At 40.7% G+C, this 27,645-nt stretch overlaps 2 protein-coding genes across 3 annotated transcripts in view; one reads left to right on the forward strand and one right to left on the reverse strand.

Moving 5' to 3' along the window:
- The window catches only part of EPG5 (ectopic P-granules 5 autophagy tethering factor), a 129,742-nt gene that overhangs the window by 91,121 nt on the left and 10,976 nt on the right, over positions 1–27,645 (reverse strand). For both annotated transcript variants that reach the window (XM_081563333.1, XM_081563332.1), the window contains exons 2-13: positions 25,277–26,221; positions 24,292–24,535; positions 23,292–23,428; positions 22,320–22,427; positions 21,309–21,382; positions 19,137–19,239; positions 14,315–14,429; positions 13,750–13,900; positions 11,040–11,195; positions 7,670–7,827; positions 6,168–6,322; positions 4,192–4,332 (exon numbers count right to left, since the gene is read on the reverse strand). In XM_081563333.1, the coding sequence (XP_081419459.1) occupies positions 4,192–4,332; positions 6,168–6,322; positions 7,670–7,827; positions 11,040–11,195; positions 13,750–13,900; positions 14,315–14,429; positions 19,137–19,239; positions 21,309–21,382; positions 22,320–22,427; positions 23,292–23,428; positions 24,292–24,535; positions 25,277–26,221 (2,487 nt within the window). The remainder of the gene's footprint in view (positions 1–4,191; positions 4,333–6,167; positions 6,323–7,669; positions 7,828–11,039; positions 11,196–13,749; positions 13,901–14,314; positions 14,430–19,136; positions 19,240–21,308; positions 21,383–22,319; positions 22,428–23,291; positions 23,429–24,291; positions 24,536–25,276; positions 26,222–27,645) is intronic.
- On the forward strand, positions 15,605–18,489 carry LOC145534934 (WW domain-binding protein 4-like). The gene is given in 3 exon segments (XM_081563335.1): positions 15,605–16,936; positions 16,939–17,903; positions 18,335–18,489. Coding segments are annotated over 3 exon segments (1,128 nt in total). The 5' UTR covers positions 15,605–16,836; the 3' UTR covers positions 18,398–18,489.

The following is a 27,645-nucleotide window of genomic DNA, read 5'->3' on the forward strand; positions in this document are numbered from 1 at the left end:
CTAGTAACACATAAAAAGATTAATATACTAAGATCAAGTGGTTTTTATTTCAGGAAACAATGATGGTTCAACATTTGAAAATCAGTCAATGTAATTCATCATTTTAACAGAAAAAAGGATAAAAATCACAGGAGCATCTCAGTGAATGAAGAAAAAACAACTAAATACCCATGCATGAAAAAAAGAAATTTCAGCAAACTACAAATATAAATTTCTCAGTCTACCAGATAGTATAAATGAAAAGCCTACAGCTAGCATGGTACTTCATGGGGAACTTTGGAACCTTTTCTGCTATGATAAGGAACACGGTAAGGCCACTTTACTACCTCTATTTCATACTGGAATGAAAGATCTAGTTCATTCAATAAAGCAAAAAAAGAAATGATTAAACAAGAAGAATCCTAGTAAGAATTCCCAACAAAACAGAATTTAAAGAATGTATTTTAAAATATATTTATGCTTTCACCAAAAGTCAAAAGATCACTAATTTTACCTAAAGAGGATGTTAGGAAGATGATTTCACTAACAAAAGCAGAATGTTTCAAATTATTAAAAAAGACCAATAGGAAAATATTTATCAATTTTTCAGGCTGTCATCAAAACCTATCTGAGTTCTGTACTTTGAGATGTCCCCAAAGGCTTGGTCCTTATCAATAACTATTCCTAACCCAGGGCGATTTCGACACATCTAGAGCACAAATGACTTTTCCTCTCCTGCTGGGCCTCTAAAACAAAGTTACTTTCAGACACACCCCAACTGTGTCAGTGAAAGTTTAGGTCCACAGTTCATTCCCAGATTCTGAAGCTCAAAGCTGATTTTAGCCTAGTGCAACGCCACAGCAAAAATATTCAAAGCCATCATAATCACCTGAAGGCAAGGGGGCTTAAATAACTTCCTCCAAAAATGTCAGTGAGTTTAATGAACATAAAGAAACCACATGTATAAACAGAGTGGGGGGCATCTTTTAAAAGATGTGCTCTAAAGAACATTATGGTTCTAAATTGCACACTTACAGTTAAGCATATTTCTGAGCACAATTATTACTGAAAGTATTATGGACCTAATTAAAAATGTTAAGTGTGGCCAAACCCAGAAAAAAAAAAACATGTCAGATAAAGGTCATGAACGCAATCAAACTGAAACACTCATATGACCCACTGTAGATTTTCTTGGAAGACATTCCATTAGATGATCACTCAAAAAGGAGCAACCAAAAACTTGCTCTTTGCAAACTCAAAGAGACAGAAAGTAGAATGTTGGCTGCCAGGAGCTGGGAAGGGACAAGAAGTTGGTGTTTAATGGGTACAGAGTCTCAGTTTCACAAGATGAAAGAGTTCTGTGGATAGGTGGTGGTGATGGTAGGTAGCAAAACAATGTGAATGTATGTAATACCACTAAACTTAAAAATGGTTAATATCATGTTTTAGGCTGTGTATAATTTGGTGGTGGTGGTGGTTTAGTCACCAAGTAGCGTCTGACTCTGTGTGACCCCATGGACTATAGCCTACCAGGATCCTCTGTCCATGGAATTTCCCAGACAAGAATACTGGAGGGGGTTGCCATTTCCTTCTCCAGAGGACCTTCCCGTCCCAGGGATCAAACCCACATCTCCTGCATTGTAGGCGGATTCTTTACCGCTGAGCCACCAGGGAAGCTGTGTATAATTTCAGTTCAGTTCAGTCGTTCAGTCGTGTCTGACTCCTTGCGACCCCATGAATTGCAGAACGCCAGGCCTCCCTGTCCATCACCAACTCCTGGAGTTTACCCAAACCCATGTCCGTCGAGTCAGTGATACCATCCAACCATCTCATCCTCTGTCGTCCCCTTCTCCTCCTGCCCCCAATCCTACCCAGCATTAGGGTCTTTTCCAATGAGTCAACTCTTCGCATGAGGTGGCCAAAGTATTGGAGTTTCAGCTTCAACATCAGACCTTCCAATGAACACCCAGGATTGATCTCTTTTAGGATGGATTGATTGGATCTCCTTGCAGTCCAAGGGACTCTCAAGAGTCTTCTCCAACACCACAGTTCAAAAGCATCAATTCTGTGGTGTTCAGCTTTCTTCACCATCCAACTCTCACATCCATACAAGACCACTGGAAAAACCATAGCCTTGACTAGACGGACCTTTGTTGCCAAAGTAATGTCTCTGCTTTTAAATATGCTATCTAGGTTGGCCATAACCTTCCTTCCAAGGAGTGTCCTTTAATTTCATGGCTGCAGTCACCATCAGCAGTGATTTTGGAGCCCTCAAAAATAAAGTCTGACACTGTTTTCACTGTTTCCCCAGCTATTTCCCATGAAGTGATGGGACCAGATGCCATGATCTTAGTTTTCTGAAAGTTGAGCTTTAAGCCAACTTTTTCACTCTCCTCTTTCACTTTATAATTTACCATAATTAAATTTCCCTTAATGCAAAAAAAAAGTAACATATACTTGTCCAAGTAAAGAATGATATAGCCTTTATTCTTCAGTTAGGGGAAAAAAACTCTCATAAACCAATCTGTCATTAAATTTACTCACTCATGAGTGTGATGAAGTACAGTACTTATCCATCATCTATCCTGCAGGAATGATGCAATGACTATAAGGTAAAGGCCCTGTGCAAATATAAGCCCAGAGAAAAACACTATAACTTTAAACATTCCTCCTGAAGTTACCACACATGACTATCTGCCATTAGAGACAGTCACTCATTACAGCCTTATTATACTTGAAGAAAATCTTCAGTAAGTATATATTTTTGAAAATGATACACTCAAACAATAGAATACTACTTGGCCATTAAAAAGGAGGAACTACTGACATATGCTACAACATGCTGGAAAACATTATGCTAGGTGAAAGAAGCCAGTCACAAATGATCAGAATTTTGTAATTCCATTTATATAAAATGTCCAGAATAGGTAAATCTATAGAGACAGGTTTCCCAAGTGGCTCAGTGGTAAAGAATCCACCTGCCAGTGCAGGAGATATGGGTTTGATCCCTGGCTCAGGAAGATCCCTGGAGAAGGAAATGGCAACCTACTCTAGTATTCTCACTTGGGAAATCCCAGGGACAGAGGAGTCTAGTGGGCTGTAGTCCATAGGGGTCACAAAAGGTCAGACGTGACCTAGTGACTAAACAACAAAAACACAGAAACAGAAAATAGGTTGTGGTCACTCGGGGCTGAAGGGGATGGAAGTCTGACAGCTAAATGGTATGTGGTTTTGTTCTGAAGTGATGAAAATGTTCTAAAATTGACTGGTGATATGTATACATATCTGTGAATATACTAAGAACCACTGACTTGTACACTTTAAATAGATGAATTATATTATATGTGAATTATATTGCAATAAAACTTTCTAAAAACTACAGAAAGATTACAAAAGGGATTGTGACAAATGACAGAACTAAATGATATACATCTTGCTCAACTTAAATTATTACTTTTAATTTTGTTTTTGATTGATTTAAAGCAGGTCTTCTTTCTTAGAGTTGTTTCCACCAAGAAAAAAGACAAGAATTATGAAGGTAAAGCAAAATTATGAAATAAAAACTATGGATTATCATTAGGTTTTAATTAAAATAAAAACCTGTGGATTTCCCTAGGGGTCCAGTGGTTAAGAATCCATCTGCCAATGCAGGGGACATGGGTTTGACCCCTGGTCCAGGAAGATTCCACATGCCACAGGGCAACTAAGCCCGTGTGCCACAACCACTGAGCCAGCACTCTAGAGCCTGTAAGCTGCACCCACTGGGCTCACGTGCTGTGACTACTGACGCTGGCACAGCTACAGCCTGTGCTCCGCAACAAGAGATGCCATCACAATGAGAAGCCCACGTACCACAACTAGAGAGCAGCCCCTGCTCACCACAACTAGAGAAAGCCCGAGTGTAGCAACGAAGACCCAGCACAGCCAAAAATAAATTAAAAAAAAATAACAATAAATAAAAACCTGTTACTGAAGGAGGTGGGAAGTCACTTTGCAGAGATTAAGAGAAACAATATGTAAGCAGCAGCTATGCCCAAGCAGGCACAGAGCCTGTGACTCAGTAAATGCTCTCTTTACTCTGTTGTACCCATGACTCAGCCATCCCAACAACTGTTTTTGTATCCCAGTAACTATTTTTCCCATTGCTCCAATACTCCAGGGTGCAAAATGAACAACAACAAAAGGGGAAACAAACAAAATCAGTGCTCTTACCATTCCAACCTGGTCAATGGTGTCTTGAACTCTATCCAGAAGGACAGAAATTATCTCAGGGTGAACAGCTGTGATGGCCCCTAAAAGCTCTCGACCAACCTTTGAAAAAGTTTCTCGGGTGGACAGGGTGACATAAGATACCTAAAAGTGGGTAGGTGGAGAGATGGAATTTTTGAAACTAATTATCAGTAAAAAAACAAAAAAACTTTTTCATACTTTATTTAGAATACTTTCAAGTAAAGTATCAGAAAGAATCTCAGATCGAGGCTTGGCTCACACCATGATCAAAAGGATTTCAAAAGTTCAGAGAGCAGAGTGTTTGCCCTGAGTCTGGAAGGTGGCAGGAGGGACTGGAGAAGAAAGACAACCGTGTACCAGTGACTTCTGGTGTTGGATTCAGAAAGAAACACCAGTGTCCTCAGAGCAATTAAATAGTCACTTCATATTAAAACTTTTCTAAATTTGAGGAAACCAATAAAATTATGAAAATCAGAATGTATTTCCTGGATATATCTATTCTCATCAGAAAAAAAAAAAGAGGGAGAGAGAGATCTTCTATCACAAGAGCTTCTAAAGCATCAATGTTTAGACTTCCCTGGCAGTCCAGTGGTTACGAATCTGTGCTTCTATTGCAGAGGGCACAGGATGATCCCTGGGAACTAAGATCCTGCATGCCATGCAGCACAGCCAAAAAATAATAATAATAATGATAATCAATATTTACCAAGTCTTCTTACATAATGGTTTCAAAACTACAAGACACAACCCATTCATGCCAATGGCCAGCAGTTTGGGTGGTTTTTTTTTTTTTTTAATACAATGGAACAGAACAGAAAAATAAGAAAGTAGAATAAAATAGAACAGGAAAATGTGAGAGTGCAAAACTACTGACTCAATTTCATACACGTGTACATACATACACAATACACACAGGATGAGAATGTAGTTTTTACTGTGAGAACTGGTCAGAACATTTGAACCATCATTCAAGAGCATAAATAATACTTTAGTAATGTTATCTTGAGAATACCACTTAAAATATATGAAAACATACATTCTTCCCTCAGTTTTTGCAGATTATGAAGACAGCCTGGAATTTTAGATCCATCTAGGCCTTAATTACATGCAGGGTTACTTACAAAGTACAAGAATAGGAAGAGCTTATTAGGATATTTGATTCTGGAAAAGAACTTTAGATTACCCAGTCTGTCATTCTCAAACTGGAATATTGAGGGGGATGATAATAAATCTTCAAACATAATTATTACTTATGTTAGAAGAAATTTTTGATGAAGGCAAACAGATAAATGACAGCCTACAGTGAAAATGTACACTTAAAAAATATATATATGTGTACACACACACAAAACTCCAAATAATATTTCGGTAACCACTTGAGTTATCTCCCTCAACACAAGGGGTCTAAAGTTCACTCTCTTCCACCATTAAGGGCGGCTGGGTGAAAAAGGAAAGAAAGCAAGGATCGCATCCCATCCTGTCATTTCACAGATAAAGAGACTGAAGTCCAGAGTGGTAAGGCAACTTCTCTGATGTGAGACGGACAACAAGGAGCAGAGTTAAAACAAAGCCAGAAGATCTAACTCTAGGTTCAGTATATTTCCACCATCTCATCTAAGTAGGCTGGGAAGTCAGGTTTCCATGTTCCTGGCAGGGTCAGAGGAGTGGAAATGAGGAAGGCAGGGCAGAGGGACAGAAAGTATAAAAACTACAAATGTCAGGCTGTGCCAGACTGTCTATTCTTTACCAAAACTCACACATCAAATGAAAAGAGATAGGATGGAGAAATGGAATGGGTATGAGTCATGTTTTCAGTACTACTTACAGACCATCTTCTTCCACAAGTGCAGACCAAATAAGGCCGTCACATTTTTTTTAAAGCAATCCCAAAAGAATTAATGGATGGGCAAACCAAAAGAATATGTTTTTAGCTGATTTCTAAAACTCAATATTCTAACCTCATATATCTCCAGAACAATAATTTTTATGAAGTCTTCATCCACGTTGGTTCTTCTGGCCTGAGCCATCTGAGCAAAAGTAGTTAGAAGGCAAATCTCTTCCGAGCTATTCATGGAAGAAAGACACTTCTCAAAGTTCACAAAATGTTCAGGGTCTGTAAGTCCAAGAATATTAAAGTGGGGAGAGAATAAACGTATGTCACTTTAGTTACTCTTTCAGAGAGAAATAAGATATAAAACTAAAAGATGTTAAGAAATATTTAAAGATAGAAAACATCTTTGTTCCAGAATGGATTTCTACAGGCATTAGGAAGAAGGCTGGACCAGCTGAAATTCCAACTCTAAATACAATGTTGGCTTAAGCAACATTTAAGAAGTCTCAGTTTCCTAATAGGAGAAGGCAATGGCACCCCACTCCAGTACTCTTGCCTGGAAAATCCCATGGATGGAGGAGCCTGGTAGGCTGCAGACCATGGGGTCGCTAAGAGTCGGAAACAACTGAGCGACTTCACTTTCCCTTTTCACTTTCATACATTGGAGAAGGAAATGGCAACCCACTCCAGTGTTCTTGCCTGGAGAATCCCAGGGACGGGGGAGCCTGGTGGGCTGCCGTCCATGGGGTCGCACAGAGTCGGACACGACTGAAGCGATTTAGCAGCAGCAGCAGCAGTTTCCTAATCTGTCTCTAAGGGTTATTTAAGATCAGATGCTATGTGACTGGTCAAGAGCTTTATCTGCAAAGCCCTGTACTGTCATCCTCAACAGTATACCTGAAGCTACCTGGTAATTATCAGCCAAGTGAAGGACAACTCTATTAACGAAAACTGCTAAGACCAGCAAACTACTCAGTACCAACATGGCATTTCACACAAAAGACATTTCCTTATAAATGAAAATTTGGAGCAAGAAATTAGCTACAATCATGACTGAAATACTGATGAATATGATTAACAGTATCTGTATTTTTGCCTATTCCTCAGAGAATGCTCTGTAAGCAATATTACGTTTTGTCACTAGAGGGCAGTCTTGATAAACAGTATTGCCACATTTGACAGAAAACTAAAGGCTTCAAAGGCAAAACTCTGTAGAAGGAAGAAAATACTCTTTAAAAAATATACTTCCTGTGGAACTTTTCACAGTAAGAAAGCAACAAGCCAATAATTCCTTTCCTATGTTTACACATTTGAGAAATCAAACATAGTTCATCCAATTTCCAGTACTTTCAAAATAACTCCATGGGGTATTAACAACTCAATGTTCATTTCCTATCCCCAAATTGGGTTCATAATAGAATTTACTCTTCAGAGCATTTGAAGAATAATGAAAATTGGAATCATCATTCTAATAAGTCAAAACAACAAGGCAGTCTCTTAAATTTCAAAATGATTACACATGAGTACACAGAGTAAAACATCTCGTAGTCCTTCTAAAAGCGGAAAGAATAAAGCCACGAAGAGAAGAGGCACGTGAGACAGGAAAGGAGGATGCTGGCACGGCTGTACCTTGGAGGTGCTTCTTGCACTCAGCAGGCAGGAGGGCAGTACTGAGCTTGTCCAGATTCCCACTCTCCACCTGATGCATGAGGTAGAAGAGCTTCCAGAGCATCTGGACCGACAGTGTCCCGAAGGGCATTTCTGACATAAACAGCCAAACGCCAAGTCTGCATGTATTAAAAAGAGCAAGAATAATTTCATGCACCAGTCAACCTCACCATACTGAGAAAGGAGGCAAAAAAAATTCTTAAATTTTTAAATCACGCTACAGCAATTTTTCTAGCATGCTTCAGTCATAAACACCTTGAGAATGTTTAATGGCAAATACACACAAAGCACCTACTCTGTGCCAAGCAGCTCTAATCACCACATCATCTATTTATCAGCATATTCCTCCTCACAAAAACCAAGGCAAGCCCTATTACTGATATTATCCCCAATTTACACATCAGGCTACTAGAACACAGAGGCTAATTAGAGGCAGAGCTGGGTTTTGAACCAAAGATCCTTTTAAGATCTGGGCAACAGAAAGACTGCTGAGACTGGATGTATGTGCCTGAGCACGCACATAGGTACATGTGTGCACACCCAGACGTGTGCAGCTGGTGGGGGCAGGGGGAGGGACAAAAGCTCTCCCTAACTCCTCACTCAAAACAGAATGAAGTTCAAAGTCCTCAGTTCCAAATTCAAAGCCTTCTAAAAATAGCTCAGACCCATATTCCCAACCAGAGCCCTCTCTGTATTACCATCAGATCATATCTAGACAAGGGGCTTCCCCGGTGGCTCAGAGGTAAAGAATTCAACTGCAATGCAGAAGACACACAGGAGACTCGGGTTTGATCCCTGGATCAGGAAGATCCCCTGGAGAAGGAAATGGCAACCCACTCCAGTATCTTGCCTGGAAAATCCCACGGACAGAGGGGTCTGGCGGGCTACGGTCCATGGGGTCCCAAGAGAGTCAGACACAACTTAGCAACTAAACAACAACAAATTTCTGGACAAGCCCAGAGAGAACTCCCCAACTACAAAGCGCCATCCCTCCGTTTATGCAAAGCACCATCCCTCGGTTTGTGAAGCCTTCCCTAATGTCCTCGCCTCAGCACTACTATGAAATTCTAACCGTATCTGACTATGGCATTATCATACCCATTATCAGTGTTTCTCACACCACTGTGGGCAGAAAAATCACCTGAGACTTGTGGAAAATGCAGACTCCCAAGGTCCACCTAAGAGAGTCTGTGACTGCAGGTCACAACTGGGGCCCAGGAATTTTCACTTTTTTTTTTTACAGTCACCCCAGATGATTCAAGACTCAACTGGTCCTTCAACTACACAGTGAGAAATATAAATGTGCAATTTAGGTACACATACCAGCATACAGCAATTTGACAGCAGAAATCAAGTCTACTTAAACTAAGTATCTCAAAAATAATACTCAATAAATGCTTATTAATATTTTGTTACATGATTATCTCAAAAAATCTAAAAAATAAAAATGAGGAGACACTCAAAACTGTTGTTTTGGAGCAAAACTATAATTTAATCAATTATAAATAATGTTTATTAAGAAAAACAGAAAGAAAAAAAAAAGAAAAACAGAAATTAAATAGTGCATGCTTAACCCATGTCTGTGGCCCACCAGGCCACTAGCAGTCCAAACTACAACTGACTTCGACTCTGAAAAGCAACAGCTAGACTTCTCTAAATTCAAGTGGATCAGGCTTCTGTTTTATTAAATAATTATCCCAACTCCTCACATTGGACTGGATGTTCTTATATAAAGGATCACCCAACAATGAGGCCTTAAAAGTAAGTCACTAGACAGTAAATATTTCCAGCTACAAAATTCCTATAGGGCAGACACACATGAAGTAAGTCTGGTTTTTGTAGTCTATCTTCCAGTTTGGGATTTTTTTTTTTTTTTAGGTTGAGGGAATAGCTACCATCAGAAATTTCCACAGGAGTGTCAGATAAATTTAAATTTCATAGCTTTAAATACCTGATTCTCATATGATGTGTTCTGAAATAAATTATACTCAAGAACAACAGCTCTCAGCATTTTCAAATGTAAAGCAATTATCTGTGTGAATTACACATGCAATGTTACAGGAGGTTTCACAGCTCAGTGCATTAGACCTAGTAAGGAACTACAGTCTTTCTTCTAGAAAAGCTTTGCCTCTCAGCTAAACAAACACAAGATCGGGTGACAGGAGATCAGACATGGAAGACTTCTCCCAAGCACCAGGAGGCCGGCTTCAGCGAGCAGGTGCTACTGCACCGAATCCCTAGCAGGGTTCTGCCAAGGACCTGGTGTGCCTCAGGAGACCACCAAGTGTGGACAAGAATAATCTAACAATATTTCTAAGCCCAAGTTCTCTTTATCTTAGACCCACTCCTTCTAAGTGCCTAACAGTAGTTTTAAGACTTAGTCAAAGAATACTAATCTTTCTCTAAGTGAGCAGTTATTCTGTTCTTCATTTGAAACCACACAAAAACAGCCATCACTTACATTTGAAAAGTCTTCTATGGTTTAAAAATATTACTTTCCACATATTACTGCATTTCATCCTCATAACATATCCATGACGTCAATGGAACAAGTTGTATCATGATCATCATCTCCACTTTATAAATGCACAAAGTGAGACCACAAATGTTAAGTGATTTGCCCAAGGTAACAGTCTTGGCAGACCAGGACTCAAACCCACCACACAACACACATAAATAAGGGGCTGAGACTATGAGGCCATGGCAAGAGTGTCAACAGCTCAGAACAGCTCAGAAGGGGAGCTAGCAGTTCATGAGTAGAGCTGGGGGGGTGGGGGAGGGGGGCAGAGTGCTGAAGCAGAACCCACTCCCACACTTGGGCAGAAACTCAGGGAAGATGGTGCAGGATGAGTGGTCGTGTCCCCACCTCTGCCAAAAATGTATCCTACGCTGTAAGCAGCAGCAACAATGGCGAGATGAGAACACAGTCAAGGTGGTAGAGGAGGACCCCAGATGCAAGACAGTCCTAGACTTTAAAACCCACACAGTCAGACCACTTGAACAACGTACCGAGTGCCCACTCTGCCCCACTGGGGACACTAGAGTTGGGTGTGAAATACACTTCATCCCCTGCTCAAAGTTACCCCAAAAGTTCAGGGTGGCGAAACTGAGATAGCAGAATCAGGTTATTTTTAAGACTGAAAGAAACCTGAAAGAGATCATTTCAGGCAATACTACAGACAAGGAAACTGAATCCCAAGCATTAACTCAAGATAAAAAACAGATGAAATATGCTGATGCTATAGAACCCTACTTCAGTCAATGACTTTCAGTCCAATCTTCCTCACTAACCAGAGAGCTATTTCTCAACAGTTATCATCATACATCTTACCTTTTGGCTTTCAGGACATGTAGAACAGCTCTCAAAAAGAGCTCATCAAATTCAATCTGTAGTTTCTCCATGGAATAGGGCTGCAAGGCCAATGCCGAGCCTTGGTTGTGGCTCACATACAGGGCCCAGTGGTCACTCACATAACCAAGGGTCATCCTGAGCATGAAGACAGACAATGCGGCACTTAGAGTGAACGCACTCAACACCGGCATTTTTACATTACATTTGAAACATTACTTTATTCAAAACGTCTTTGTTGCATACCATCTTCTAGGTGCTAAAGGGGACGCAATGGAGGGACAAAACCTTCCCCTCAAGGAGCTGACATTGAGTGGAGGGCACACAGACAATAAACAAAATAAAATGCACAGTCTGTTACATGGTTGTAAGTGACACTGAGAAAAATCAGTAGGAGAGAAGAATAAAGGTTTTCGGACGTGCTGGTGAGGAGGGGCCTTGCTGAAGAGGGACCCATGAATAAAGACTGAATGCAGTCTCGGGCTCTCTAAGGGAAGAGCACCCAGGCTGAAGGAGCAACCAGTGTGAAGGCTCTGAGGTGTGTTCACTGTGTTGGAGGAACAGCAAGGCAGCCAATGTGCTAAAGTAAAGTAAATGAGAGAGAGAATGGCTGGAGAGGAAATCAAAGAGACAAGAAACCAGCCATGAAGAGTCCTGTAGGCCACTGTGAATACTGGTTTTTACTCTGAATGAGACTGGGAGCAGCTGGGTCTGAGCAGAGGCGTGATATGAGCTGACTCATGATTTACAAGAAACACTGGTAGCTGTTGTAAGAATAAGCTGGGGGTGCGGGGAAGGAGGGCAAAAGCAGGAAGACAAGTCAGGTGGCTATTGTGATAGTTGGTGAGACAGAACTAAAAATGAACTGTGGTGGCAGCAGTGAACATGGTGATCAGAGGCTGGATTCTAGGAGCAGCATGTTTCATTAATTCAAAGGATGCACACCCTTCACGGTTTAATCTCTACAACTAGAATGTGCATCAAGATTCGTAACATTTTTTTTTTTTCCTTTCCTGCTTCCTGTTTGACATCAGACTCACTATGTGAATCTGATGATTTGGACTCTTCTAGGGTGCCAAGTGACTCTTCATTGACTTTACTAGAAAGCAGATCACCGGAGTGTGGAATGAAAGAGTGTGGAATGAATGCCACCATAATCTGGTGGCATTTTTCTCTTTCTTAGTGGTGCACAAAATGTATCTTAGGTTTGCTGAAAGATGGTGTATTGAAGGAAAAGATGACAGAATTGACCATTAGACTGGATGTGCAATATAAATAGAAAAGTCAACGATGACACCAGCGCTTTGGCCAGAAAAACGGGCACTTACTGAAACTGAGAAGACTATGAGAGCAGCAGTTTCAGAGGTGGGGAAAGTGAGCCCATTTGGGGACTATTCAATTATAATGATCATAAGGCATCCAAGTGCTGCTGAGTTGACAGCTGGATATATTCAATACAAGCTTAGAAGAAAGGTATGAAATGGAAATAGAACACAGAACTTTAACCATATTTAGATGATACTCAAAGACATGGGAATGGATGAAATCCCAAGTAAGTTTGGATAAAGGGGTCCAGGGATGAAGCCCTGAGGCATTCCAACATTAAGAAGTCTAGGAGGTGAGACTGAAACAACCAAAGAGGCAGAAAATGAACAGCCAGTGAAAGGAACAGGAGAACATGGTATCCTGGAAGTCAAGCAAAGAAAATGCTTTAAGGAAAAGCGACCATCTGTGATGAAGGCTGCCATATGAACTGTGTGAGAGATAAAGCAAGATGAAGACTGAGAGGTGGCTACTGGATTAGTCAGCAGCACAAAGTTCATTAGCACCTTCATTCTTCAGAGCTGTTTGGGTAGCGCTGGGAGGAAAAGCCTGACTGCAGAGAGTTCAAGAATTCCAGGCATCCTATATCATTACCTGGCTTTATGAATCTAATGGATATATAACTGAAATAATTAAAATCAATTATGCTTTACAAACAAAAGTACAGAAGGAGGGAAGTTTTGTAGTTTTTTGTAAGTTTTCTTTCAAGGTAAGGGAGGTTGGATGAAATAACTATGTATTTATATACACCGTAAAAATAGAACAATTGATGATACAGAATCCTCTTGGATGTAAGTTAATTCAATGAAAAGCAGTACATTTCTCAGAATTTACTTATTTGATAATAAAAATATAAACCTATCTTTCACACAAATGAATAACAACACTTTCCCAATTCAAATACAGGAGCCACTGATGAAGTCTGTGCAATTTTCTGGTATTTTATAGAAATCAGAATAAGAGTAAATAAGAGAGAAAACAGGGAAATAATAGTGCAAAAGAGCTACTGCCAATTTTCCACAGCTACATGACAATTCCCAGGCAAAAGTTAGGAAGCAGAAGAGAAGAGAGTAAAGGAGGGGAAAGATCCTGTATTTTCTTCAACCTTCTCTCTGGCCAAGGTAAACCCAACTGCTATGAAGATCCTGACTGCAAGAACAACTGTCTAGCAAACCAGTTAAATTTGAGATAATTAACCAAATATTCTGACTGGAAGTGTTTAAAATTCCCATCTAGTAAATGGTGAAGAAAAAAATTCTTACTTTTATGAGAAATAAGACATGAACTGTACCAATAAAATGCCCACCATCACAATTATACATTGTCTGTGACTAACCAGGGCTAATAGATATACCAAGAGCAGTATTACCTGATCATATAACCAATTCGCTTGACAAACTGCCTATAGCGTGCTCTATTGAAGGTTTCTAGCCCCATTGCCAGAAGTTCCACTAAGGAGTTAGCAAAGGCAAAAATTTTCATCATCTCTTGAGGTCTTGTTGTTTCGGGTAAATAATCACCTAAAAGTTCATCAAAGAAAAGGAAAAAAATTGCAATTACAATGGAAAAACACTGAAAGATATGGATGTCAACGCATTAAGGAAGAAACAAAATCGAGATGGTGAATCCTGTGCTCTGGCTCCTATACCAACGTGAAACGGGAAACTTGAGATGAAGTGCAAAACCAAAACCATTTATTAAAGCTGGGAGATGTGCAAGCTAGTCGACCTTTTGTATTTAGGCACCACAGAGGAACCTACAATCACAAGAGAGGGAAAAGAAGCCTCACCACAGAAACACAATCATCTCTCCATAGTACAGCCAGGCATAGAGGAACCCAAAATCAGGAGCCCACCCAAGATATAAGACCTTAAGTTCCTTTGTTTGAGCTTGCCACTACCACATTTTATATATGACAAAAGAAATTAGTCTACCTTTTGCTTTAAACCCAAGAAGATGTTGAAACAGTTCATGAAATGGGAACTGTGACAGAAGAATAACCAAGTCATCTTCATTAAGGAGAATCCAACTGGTCTCAGGGTCTTCATCCTAAGGAAAAAGATGCAGTCTTATCAGTTGATTTGACAAGATGACAGCACGGTCCAGAGTTACAGGAGCTGCATTATCACAGGTCTCAGTGGTACACGAGCAGTATTCTCATGAGTCCTCATGGACTTCTCCTCCAGGACAGGTATTTATACTATCAGTTCTATTAGATGACCTGTAAATCCCCTAACACTGCAAGTACAATTTTATGTGTACCAAGTCATATCCATTCTTCAGTGGCTGAAACTGCTCTCATTAGATTTCTAGCCCAAAGAAGATGAATTCCTCTAGAATAGGGATCTCACTGTAAATCGCAGTGCTTTGACAATATCAATTAAAGAACCATGCACTTGAGTACAAGTTATTTTATCTATAAGCCTCTTCTTTCCCCCAAATTAAAGTTTACTGCAATAGTCAACTGACTTATCAAGAAGCAATTAGCATTTGCTATGGATATCTGAAGTTCTGTCATCAATCAGCATCACTGAAAACAGGATAAAAGTAACAGTGGTCATACACAGAGCTCACATACAGGAAATAGTTGGGGGGTTTTATTCAACTGTTGTTGTTTAATTACTAAGTCAAGTATGACTCTTTTAGAGACCCCCAAGGACTGTAGGCGACCAGTCTCCTCTGTCCATGGGATTTCCCAGGCAACAATACTGGAGTGGGTTGCCATTTCCTTTTCCAGGGGATCTTCCCAACCCAGGGATCAAACCCACGTCTCCTGTATTATAGGTGGATTCTTTACTGAGCCACCAGGGAAGCCCTTTTTGTTTGATACACAGCACTAAAGTCTCCTTAGAAACCAAATTGATTTGTATCCTAAAATATGCTACATTCAAAAGGGAATACTGGGGTTTCCCTGATGGTCCAGTGGTTAAGAATCTGCCTGCCAATGCAGGGGACACGGGTTCAATCTCTGGTCCAGGAAGATTCCATGTGCCACAGGGCAACTAAACCTATGCTCCACAGTACTGAGCCCAAGTACTAAAGCCTGCTTGCTGCAACTACTGAGCCTATGAGCTACAACTACTGAAACCCGAGTGCCCTAGAGCCTGTGCTCTGCAACAAGAGAAGCCACTGCAATGAAGAGCAGCCCCCATTTGCTGTAACTGAGAAAGCCTGTGTGCAGCAACAAACACCCAGCACAGCCAAAAATAGGTAAATAATTTTTAATTTTTTTTTAATTAAAAAAAGAATAGAGGAATACTGTAAAAAGACCCAGAGATCCTGAAGAATTGTCACCTCAATTTCAACAAGGGACTAATGCAATTTATTCATAATTTCCTGAAGCCACTCATTTCTACCCTCTTACACACCCTAAACAGTTAGCAAATAAGAGCCTCAGAAATTCCACCCAGAGCAGTAGTTCTCCACTCTGGCTGTAGGTCAGCGTCACCGTGGAAGCTTTTAAACATTTGGACAGCTGGGTGTAGACTGGGGCAAGGCTGCCCAGGTGGTCCTGACAAACAGAAATCACTGATGCGGCGATGCATGGTGCCTTTTCTGAGTCAACAGCACTGCCAGCGTTCCCAGCCCAGGTTCTGGAATCCACTCAACATCCAGCGAGAGTTAAGGCACCATTCCAGAGTTCTTAACCATTACCCATCTTTGGGATTAAATGCAGGAAACCAACAAGAAAAAAAGACTCCTCTCTCAGGAGAGACCAGTCTTGGGGGGGGTGGGGGGAGGAACCCTGCTCCATCACAATCTTTAGAAGACCAATTGGCACCCGAAAAGCTCTTTCCAGAAGGACTGTTCGGTCTCTGCACATCATTTACCACCATCTCCCACCTCCCACAAGTCCCAGGAAGAGCACACTGAGTGTGAAGGGGCTCCTGCTTCTGAATGAACAGCTGGGTAAATACACAGACATGATCCCACAGCTGCCACATGTCATTCTAAGGATTGCCCACTGAAAACTCTCAACTCCTTTTAAAGAGAAGGGGTTTTAGTAAATTCAGTTCCTGGCCAACCCTGGACAAGCATGTCAAATCTGAATTTGGACCATAAAAACACACTAGGGCAGGCAGATAACTAGCTGGAAGGGAAAAAAAATACTTACCAATACACTAGCCATGTATAATAGTAGAAAGAAAAATCAATAAAGGTCATCCTGAGAAACTGGATTTTGATCATTAAATTCTCACTAAAAATAGGAAATTATCTTCTATCAAATGAGAAGATCTAGATAAGAAAGTTTATAAGTGTTAAGGCAGAACCTTGGTAAGAAGTGAAAGTGAAAGTTGCTCGAGCCGTGGAACGCGGGCCCTGGGTTCGGCGGGACGCGTCCGCGCTCCGAGGCTCCGCTGGGCCTCCTGGTGAGCGGGGGCCCGGTTCTCCCCGTGCGGAGAACGCGAGCCTCCGCCGGGGGCCAGGGGCGGCCCGCGGAGCGCCCGGTCCAGTCATGGCAGACTACTGGAAGTCACAACCAAAGAAATTCTGTGATTACTGCAAGTGTTGGATCGTGGACAATAGGCCTAGCATTGAATTTCATGAAAGAGGAAAGATCATAAAGAAAATGTGGCGAAGAGGATCAGAGAGAATAAACAGAAAAGCCTGGATAAGGCAAAGGAAGAAGAAAAGGCAGCAAAGCAGTTTGCTGCAATGGAGGCAGCTGCCCTAAAAGCATACCAAGAGGATTTGAAAAGGCTTGGCTTAGAGTCAGAAATCTCAGAGCCAAGCGTGTCACCAGTAACCAGCACTGTCACACCCACCTCTGCATCAAATCAGCAGAAAGAAAAGAAGAAAAAGAAAAAAGACCCTTCAAAGGGCAGATGGGTAGAAGGCATAACCTCTGAGGGTCACCATTACTATTATGATCTTATCACAGGAGCATCTCAGTGGGAGAAACCTGAAGGATTTCAAGGAAACTTAAAAAAGGCAACAGGGAAGACTGTGTGGATAGAAGGGTTAAGTGAAGATGGCTATACCTATTATTATAATACAGAAACAGGGGAATCCAGATGGGAAAAACCTGATGATTTCATTCCACACTCCGGTGATCTGCTTTCTAGTAAAGTCAATGAAGAGTCACTTGGCACCCTAGAAGAGTCCAAATCATCAGATTCACATAGTGAGTCTGATGTCAAACAGGAAGCAGGAAAGGAAAAAAAAAAAGAGATCCCAACAGAAACACAAAAGCTAATAATAAAGTTTAAGGAAAAAAATAAAAATAGTAATAAAAGAACTGAACTAGAAATACAGAAAGAAAAAAATACCCAAGGGAAGAATTCATCAGGTCCAAGTGAAGAAAAACCCAAAGCTCATAAAAAACCAAACCCATATGGACAATGGCAGGAAATCAAACCAGAAGTTGAGTCCCACGAGGAGGTAGATTTGGAACTTCCAAGCACTGAAAATGAGTATGTATCAACTTTGGAGGCTGATGCTGCTGGGGAACCCCAACTGGTTTTTAAAGAAAAAACAGTCACTTCTCTTGGAGTTGTGGCAGACAGAGTGGCCCCAGTCTTCATAAAGAGAAGAATTGAAAGATGGTAACGATATTTGAAAGATGGTAACGATAACCCTATATGCGAGACAGAATAAGAGACACAGATGCATGGAACAATTTTATGGACTCTGAGGGAGAAGGTGAGGGTGGGACGTTCTGGGAGAATAGCATTGAAACATGTATATTCTCGTATGTGAAACAGAACACCATTCCATGTTCGATGCATGAGACAAGGGCTCAGGGCCGGGGCAATGGGATGACCCAGAGGGATGGGATAGGGAGGGAGGTGGGTGGGGGGTCCAGGAAGGGGAACACATGTAAACCCATGGCTGATTCATGTCAATGTATGGCAAAAACTATTACAATATTGTAAAGTAATTAGCCCCCAACTAAAAGAAATAAATTTATTAAAAAATAAATAAATAAATAAATAAAATAAAATTGAGGGAAAAAAAAGAGAAGAATTGAAAATCGAAAGTCTAGAAATTTAAGGCAACGAGGTGATGATCAATAATTATAAGACAGCTTTTAATGTGTGCTTTTTGGACATAATGGAGACTGTACATCTTTAAAAGCTCCTCTGTGTTTTACATTATTTAAATGATAAAAATTTAGACTTAACTCTGAATGTATTTTATGTGAATTTAAAATAAATCTTTTTTCACGTGAAGAAAAAAAAAAGAAAGTTGCTCAGTGGTGTCCGACTCTTTGGGACCCCATGGACTATACAGCCTACAGACTTCTCCAGGCCAGAATACTGGAGTGGGTAGCCTTTCCCTTCTCCAGGGGATCTTCCCAACCCAGGGAGTGAACCCAGGTCTCCCGCACTGCAGACGGATTCTTTACCAGCCGAGCCACAAGGGAAGCCCACCTTAGTAAGATCCAGCTCTTTATTAGAAAGGCTCAGAGTATCTGTAGGTGAGATTCCCAAGCCCAGAAAATGGATGCTACATGAAAGAAAATCCTAATAGAAAGTGTATGTAGTATGTAAACACTTCCAGGTCCAAACTCTCCCAGCTATACAGGGATGGTATGGAGAAGGGAGGCAGCAGACTTGTGATTTGGAACAAATTCCCTCACCCCCATCCTGCACCTGTTTCCTCATCTCTAATATGGGATGAAAACAGTACTTGCCTCCTGGGGCTGTTGGGAGAATTAAATGGGCTAATACAAGAGAGGTGCTTAAAATGATACTTGGCACATGAGAGAGCTCAGAAATGATTCATCAAAACGCTGCAGAAATGACGAGTTACCTCTTCTCCCCCCTCGTCTACTAGAGTCCACGTCCCGGACGCAGGCCCCGAGGATGGATTCCATTCACTGGGCTTCATGTGGCACAGGAACTCGGCTCGGTTTCTAAAGGACAAAGGAAACCACTCCAATCACATAAACACAAACACAGAGAACCCACCGCGTGCATTCTCGATTGTCTACTCACCTTGAAGAGGAGTCAACATCAACCCAGTCTCCAAGTGGCTTGATCAGAAAACAAGAAATAATAACTGGCTAAAACTCAAGGAGACCAAAGCTTCACTATCAGTGGCATAGAGACCATGGCCCTCCTGGGTCAGTAAAGAGAAGTGGCTATGCCAGCACAGTGCCCGCCTCCAGTGGGTCCTCCGCACACCCAGGAATGCGTGGTACCTGAGTTCTAACTGGCTCACAAAGTGTTCAGGAAACATGCTTTACTGAATAAAGGATAATCTGCAGGTAATGCAGAAGCTGGCTAGGGGGAAAGCACATCTAAACTACACGTGTAGGAATCGTCCCTGTATCCAGGCGGTGAGAGAGAGGAATCTAGGGGAATTCCTGCCAGCCAGGCTTTCACATGGTGCTGGCTGGACCTAACAAGTTGGTGTAGCCAGAGAAGTTTCTTCTCTGAAATCACCACCGGGTTCTCAGCTCTCTGTTCCTTCCTCTCTGGCCTGACCCTGGAAATTCATCCACTCCGTCCTTCCACCAGGAGCTCTCCTCCGTGACTTCCAGCTTCCGCCCTGGGGCGCTCCAGCCGTAGAGCTCCTCGTGTCCACTGGCAGCTGTCACTCAGATGTGTCCTCCTGTAAACCCCAATGACCTCAAATCTTCCTCCTTCCCTGACAGGTCTCCTTTTTCTTTCCAGTCTCTGAGGGCTGCCAACACCCTCTCAGTAAGTCAGAATCACACTCTACAGAGTTAGTCTGAGCCACCCCTTTCCCACATTCTCCTTATTTAATCAGCTTCTTAATCCTTTCCTGTGAAGATGACCTTCCAGTTTCCCACCTTCTCCTTCCCACTACCATCACCTCAATTCAGGTTCCAGGAAGACAGGCTTTCCTGGATCAAGAGCCCGTGGTAGTAACACAGTTCTAGGTCACCTGGACATAGCCTGCCTTCTCCCCACGTAAGGATGCACCCTCTAGATGCTGGACTGGGCTCCAGAGCCAGGACAGCCAGACCTCTGCAACCATAACACAGTGAAGCAGAAGCGCATCTTCTACCTCCAGTCCACCCTAATCTTCCTTAAATACAACTTTTACCCATGTTCAAAAACCTTCAATTGCTACAAAAGCCAGACCATCTCAAAACTCGCTTAATTTCTAGGTCTTCTATAATACGACTCCCCCTAGTTGTTCATCTTTATTACCATCTCCCACACACCTCTTCACTCCAGCCCAGCTGACCTCCGACGTGCCCCCTGCACAGCTATACTTCCCTGTACTCTGGGCCACTGCTCACTTCTCCCCCTCCAGTGCCCTCCCTACTCCTCTCCTGCTGAAATCAGCTCCATTCTTCAAATCTGGCTCGTTCACCTGGAACCCTCTGACTACTTCATTCTACTCTTTACTCATTTCTACTGCATCAATCATGTGTGTGTGCACAGCTGAGTCATGTTTGACTCTTTGCAGCCCCATGGACTGTAGCCCACCAGGCTCCTCTATAGGATCCTGCAGGCAAGAATACCAGAGTGGGTTGCCATCTCCTTCTCCAGGGGATCGTCCCAAGCCAGGGATCAAACCTGTGTCTCTTGCATCTCCCGCACTGGCAGGTGAGTTCTTTACCACTGGCGCCACCTGGGAAGCATCGATCATAGTTCCATACAATTTGGCACTTGACTCTCTTTGACTGTGCTTTTCTACCTCTGCCACTAAATCTCTCCTTCGAAGGAAAGAAACTTTTTTTCTCCCCACAGCACTACAATGACATATATGGCCGGAATGGCAGATCCATTAAAAGAGGGCACCCAAAAAAGTTAATCAATTTAAAAAAAAAAGCAGTTAAGAGGGTCACTTTGGGACAAAGGGTATTAAACCCCAAGGAAAGCTGAATTGTTAAATTCTGGAATGCTGACTCTTCCCTTAGCAATTGCGTGGATCTGGGCAGTTTAGAAAGCCAACTGTTTGACAGAACATTTTAATTTCTACTTTATGAAGCTCTTCCACACTTACTTGACAGGAGACATCAGCAGGGCAAGGGACTGCATAAAATGAAAGACTCCTGATGGGTTATTCAACACTTTGATCTGAAATCAGAAAAGGAAAAGGCATACTGCAGAAAACCAACAACCCAAGTAGCCACAGTCTTAATTCACCAGCATTCTGACAAGGGAGCTGTTAAGAAAACAGAGGTGAAACTGGCTCCTCATCCACAAGAATGAGAACACCTCAGGGGTTACCTGGCAGTACTGACTGGGCTCTATGCACTCAGAGAACAGAGGCAGCTCAGTCATTTACATCAATTACCTGAAATAATATGGGAAGGAGGATGACACTGCTATTTTAATCCAAAGATGAGATTTTTTTAAAAAAACTTCCTTCTACCTAAAACGATTCAAATTTCTTGCCACCAGAAATACCAGAGAAAAGATAAAATGGAGAAGGAACCTGGCACATGTTTGGCTCCTACCCACCCATCTGAAGGAGCTGCGATGAGTAACAACACAACCCAAAGGCAAGCAGCAGAGAGGAGAAACCATAAACCATACAATCGATGCCTAAAGTGATCATGCAGACGTGAGATCTCTGCTAGTGTTAAAGAACTCTGAGATGCTGGTGATTTCTTTTTTATCTGCACCAACTACTGTGCAGGATGGATTAATTTAGCAATATTGAATTTATTGAATATTCAATGCTGAATATTCAATATTCATGTTGAATATTACAGAAAAAAGTCCTAGCAAGCCTTCCTGCACAGAAATTTTATAGGATTAAAACTACTGAAACTACCATGCCACACTACAACTGAACTTCTGCATCTTTACCTTAACTTACCAGTTTTCAGTGGCCCAAGAAGTTGCAGCATAATAACTCCTATGAATATAGGCTGGATATATCCTAATAATTTTATTTTAAATATCAATATATTTTAAGTAGGCTTATTTCTGAGAGCAACTTCTTCAGGAACAATGTTTAACAAAATCTCCCCCATTCTCCTCAAAATTAGAAAGTCATTCATCATACCTGGATGAAAGGAACCGCCCATTTACTAACACCAGCTGGGCATCGAAGAATATGGTTTAGAAGGAAGAGGTGGTCTCCAGGACAGCCCACTCTTTGTAACACTGATACCTAAACAACAAAGGACGTACAGTTTTACTGTTTATAAAGACAACTATTTCTAGAGACCTAGTGAAATCACTTATCTGGTATTTAAATACATGTGTTCTTTCAAACAAGTAACCAAACATAAGATACACCATTGACTGGTTGAGTTTCTACACAGAGGTGCACAGAGGACTAAGAATCTATGAGCACTATGATAAAAATATCATAAGTAGTTTCTCTGCAAACCCAATTTTTAGTATCTGGCAAATTACAAAACACTAATGTTCCTGGCCATATATGAATAGATATAAGTCAAGTAGTTTAATCTAGTTCCAGTTTGTAAGTTTCTCAATCCAAGTAAGTATGCTTAGAACCTAAGCCCATATCTAAGAACTCTACCATGAACCTAAAAGAAGCACCCAAGGGAGCCCCATTGAGAAACATAATCAAGAAACAACCCCTCATCCCATAACACACCTAATATCTTTCCCAAATTTCCCCAAACCTGATTCTTTTCCCTTAAAAAAAAAAATTTTAAGTATAGCATTAACATATGATTAAACAAAAGTAATATGAACAACATACTTACACTCTGAATACACATCTAGTCTTAAATTTAGCATACTTCCCACATTTCCATTTCCTCCAAAACTGAAGACCAGAGATCACTGAACATAAAGTTCATCAGAGAGAAAAGCACTACGTGCTGAATAAGGCACTAGATAAGGATAATTTATTTCTGTGTGTCATGAGCAAAAAAATAAATGTCACTAACACATTAAACGAATTAGCTGAATAAGCTGTTGAAGAAAAAACTATGAGGATATAAGAGATAATTCTTAAATTATCAGGGAAATAATAGAAAGACTACCATGTCTATTTCGTTACCAATTTCTGCAGCCAGAGAAGAACATCATCATGGAACTGAGTATCTTCATTAACTCTCCTAGTGAACATGAACAAGACACTAATGCACTCCTTCAGCTGACACAGGTCAGAGGGAATGCTCTCTACCTGTTTAGAAGCTGTAAGTTAAAAAGAGGATTAAATGAGTCCCATATAAATGGTATCAGGGGAGAATTTTTGTCTCTGCTTAAAAAACAACAACAATGAAAATAAGCTATTCAAAATATTTAATTCAGATGAAAATCTGAGGAGAAAAGTTACATCAAAATATGAATTTCCACTACAGAAACCGAAAAAAAAAAGTATTTAACTTTGTGAAGTAGTTCAGAGCAAGAAAAAAATAACTTCATCAAAATTTATCTTTTATTTAAACATCAGCAGATCTCTGCCATCCCCAGCTCTTTGTTTAGTTATGAAAACCGTAAGGGGAAGGATTTCTTATCTAAATGATCCAAATATCTCTCCAAGAAATAAAAACTGCATAATTAACACTTTACACATTATATAGTAAAGGCTAATCTCTTAAAACCTAAAATAAGATTAAAAATACAAAACATTATAAACGTTCTGATGAAAATAATACAACTCAACAAAATGGACAAGCAAAAATAAAGTGCAATAGACAGAGAACAAAAAAGGGTTCTAGGTTTTAGAATCAGAAACTGTATTTGGACTTGAATTGTTAATAAGCGCATAAATTAGGACAGTAAGAGATATTAATGATAAAAAGCAAACTTTTGGCTTCCTAGAGAAGCAGAGAAAGACAATCCACAGGGAAGGGAGACCTGCCACTGCTTTCAAGAAATGTTATTAAGGTGTCAATCCTAACCTGTACTGGGAGACGCCAAATAAGACAGCAAACACAAATGGCGGTCCCTTATAAATATCAATCAGCACACGATCAATTCAACCAGACTGTATCCCTCAATTCTTTTTTCATTTTAGACCACAAGAAAGAGTGAGGCTTTCATTACTTACACACCTTGGCCTTCCTGATGAATTGCTAAAGATCTCAGAACAGCCGAACTATTGAGTAATGCGTGGATGTAAGACTCCACTTGCAACCGCGAGAGCACAGAAGTGTAAGAATGCAGAGCCAGGGTCTGGTGCAGGTGCTCGGATTTGGCATCAAACAGTTTTTTCAGTTCAGCCAGTGCATTTTCATTCATCTCCACTCTCTGGTAGCGATGATGGCCTGAAACTTTCACTTGATCTGCACAGATACCCTAGCAGTGGACAAAAGGGTAAGATGTAAGATATGAAGCCAGTTACCTTCGCTCTTGATGTAACCAGGCAATTGGTATATGATACACAGGCTTCAGTACATCTTCAAAGAGCTTACAAATCACAGTGAGGGAACAATACTATCACATAGAAAACTATGAAACTAATACATAACCAGGTGCCAAGGAGCATCATGCCAATCACAAAGGCATCACAAGTTCAGAGAAGAGAAACCCTAAGATGAAGTAGGTGGGGAAAGATGCAAGAAAACAGAAGAGCTTGTCTCTAAGACCTTCCTGACCGATGATCTTACCTTCTACTTTATAAACAGTGAGGTCAACTTCAAGAGACCTCAAAACATCTCTGAACGTTCCCTCATCATTCTTTGTGATTCTGCTCAAAAGAAAGAAACCTCTCTCCTTTCCAATGTTAACCCTACAGCTGTGTTCTTTATTTTAACCCCTTTCTCAGTATTTTCAAGTCTCCCTCTCCACAGGCTCCTTTCTGCCTACAAAGAGATACACAGGTCTCCTAAGGAATGAAGATTAGGGATGGGGGAAATCACACATTTCTCCCTGATACCTCCTCCAGCTTCCCTTCACCACCAAATTTGTCAAGAGTGAGTACAAGGTCAGGGTGAGTACAAGGAGCAGAGTCCAGACCTTGATCGCATCACAGGAAAAGGAGTTCCACTGCAAATACCCCGGGCTCCTGTAAACTTTACAGAACACCAATCAACACACCTGGACAGACAATTGTTCCTCCTTGAAGTGCCACAGTCGACTTTTAGCATTTTGGCAATCAGACGTCAGAGCAAGGAGCTCAGCTTCAGCCAGCAGCAGCTGTTTCCTACAGCGTGAGTAGTTCAAAAGTAACTCATAAAATTCATGCCTGTCCTGATGAGCCATGCTGTCAAATTCTTCTAAATATGACTCGACATTTTCCAGCCATGAACCGGGCTCAAAGATCTTTAGCTGTTCTTTAGTAAACGGTACTACTTCTAGTTGAGATGGGAGCTCCGGGTAGAGTCGCTCATTACGAAGCAAGGATTTCACTGCCACCAAAGCTGGTACATTCCCAGCAATTTCAGCTGGCAACTGGGGATACAGTTTTTTCACTCTAGGTGGCTGAAAAATGTCTTTGGCTTCACAAGCACTCTGCAAGCCAACATTCTGTAGCACCTCTGAAGAAAGGCCCAAGGCTTCTTTGTCTTCCTTCCTATTCTGAGTTTCTCTGACCTGCAAATTTTCCACTTCCCGCTGAATATAAGAAACGTTAGACTGCTGTATGCTTTCCAAAGTTCTACATTGTACCAACGTATCTTCCTCCATTTCAGTAAAGTTCTTGGGGGTTTCTACTGTGGTTCGAACACTGCCTTCAGGATCAACCTTCAGCTCGACTGCATCGTCCCCAACACAGGCTCTGATCTCCTGTGCCTCCTTTAGATTCTCTGTATTACATGTCAGAGACTCTTCATTGCTTAGAGTTAAGGAGGTGAGTGGTACATCAAACATTTCACTCTCATTTTGTCCACTAGCATCATTCTGGATCTGGGAATCGGTTAACTCCTTCAGAACATCTCCTTTGAATTCACAAGCTGGAGTAAGGATTTCCAGCTCTCTGGAGGTTTTTGGAAGGGAGACTTCATCAGACTCTTCCCTCTGAAGGGTTTCATATTTCTTCTTTTCCTAAAAATAACATGAATAATGTGAAGTAATTTATAATAAAACAATAACATGATTTCACCATGAGGAATTTTTTTGTGTGTGCAGATAATTTTATTTTGTTTCTTTTGTGAATTTACAGAGTTATTTAGGTAAGTACAATGAAAAATTTTGTGACTTTTAAAGTCTGTTCTTAGAGTTGTATCAATTTATCCTACTACCAACATTGTGTGAGAGTTAGAGGTTTCCCACAATCTCATCAGCATTAAAAATTAATCAGATGAAATCTAAAATTTTTCTTAAGATCTGCTTGCATAATTTATTTCCTGAATAATTATATACTTCTGAAATGTTATGATCAGGCCAAAACTGTAAGGGAGAGAGAGTGAGTAATATATCAACATGAGGAATTTTTAAATTGTATTAAAAAATCTAAACTCAATTTCTAAGCAATGTGCTTCATATTTTGCATAATTCAATTTTGAGAATGTTGAATTTGGGAGATTCACTAGTCTAATCCCAACAGAGGAAGACATGAAATAAGCAACAAATTATGAATCAATACTGGAGGAAAGTCTTAATTAGGCTGTTCTCCATTCTGCTAGTGGTTAAATAAAAGACAACAGTCTCCAAGTATCTTAGGTTTCAGTAGGTTGGCATCTTAACAAACATACTCATTCAAAATTTAGTCAGAAAATGTCAGGGCAACTTGAGCAATGAAATAACTATAATACTGGATTATAACCCTCAGAATAAAATATATATTCATGAGCTTAAACATACTTATATTATGTATTTTTTTTCTTAATGGACAAGTGGTAGCATTCTTCCTCACAGAATTCCAATTAATAAATGTAGATGGAATGAGAAAAACAGAATATCACGATTAAAACACCATGGTAATAACTGCCACAGGCAAGAGGCAAGATCTGCTAATGAAGGAGAGTAAACATTTAAGCAGAAACAGAATATAGTCTCAAAGTACCCCTAAATATTTAGTCATTACAAAGGGAAAAGCAGTAAGCTTCAGTGGAGAATCCAGGCAGACCACACTTGAACCAAGTGATCAGGGTTATTATAATGAGTAATACATTCCCATATTATGGTCTGAGAAGGCTGATCGCCTCTTTTGTACCCTTTCTAATAATGTATAACCTCAATCTAAGCATGAGAAAACATCAGACAAAAACCCAAATTAAGGGAAAGTCTACAAAATAACTTAAGTGTTATGATCATCAAAGACAAGACAAGACTAAGGAACTATCAAAAGACTGGAGAAAACTATGGAGACATAATAACTGAATGCAATGTAGGATCCTGGACTGGATAGTGGAACAGAAAAAGGACATTGGCAAGAAAACTGTTGAAATCCAAAAAAGTTCTATATTTTAGTTAATAGCATTGTACCAACATTAATTTCCTGGTTGCAATAAATGTCCTAGAGCATG

Source organism: Giraffa tippelskirchi, chromosome 14, assembly GCF_054371585.1.
Source record: "Giraffa tippelskirchi isolate mGirTip1 chromosome 14, T2T-mGirTip1v1.2.pri, whole genome shotgun sequence".
Classification (NCBI taxonomy): domain Eukaryota; kingdom Metazoa; phylum Chordata; class Mammalia; order Artiodactyla; family Giraffidae; genus Giraffa; species Giraffa tippelskirchi.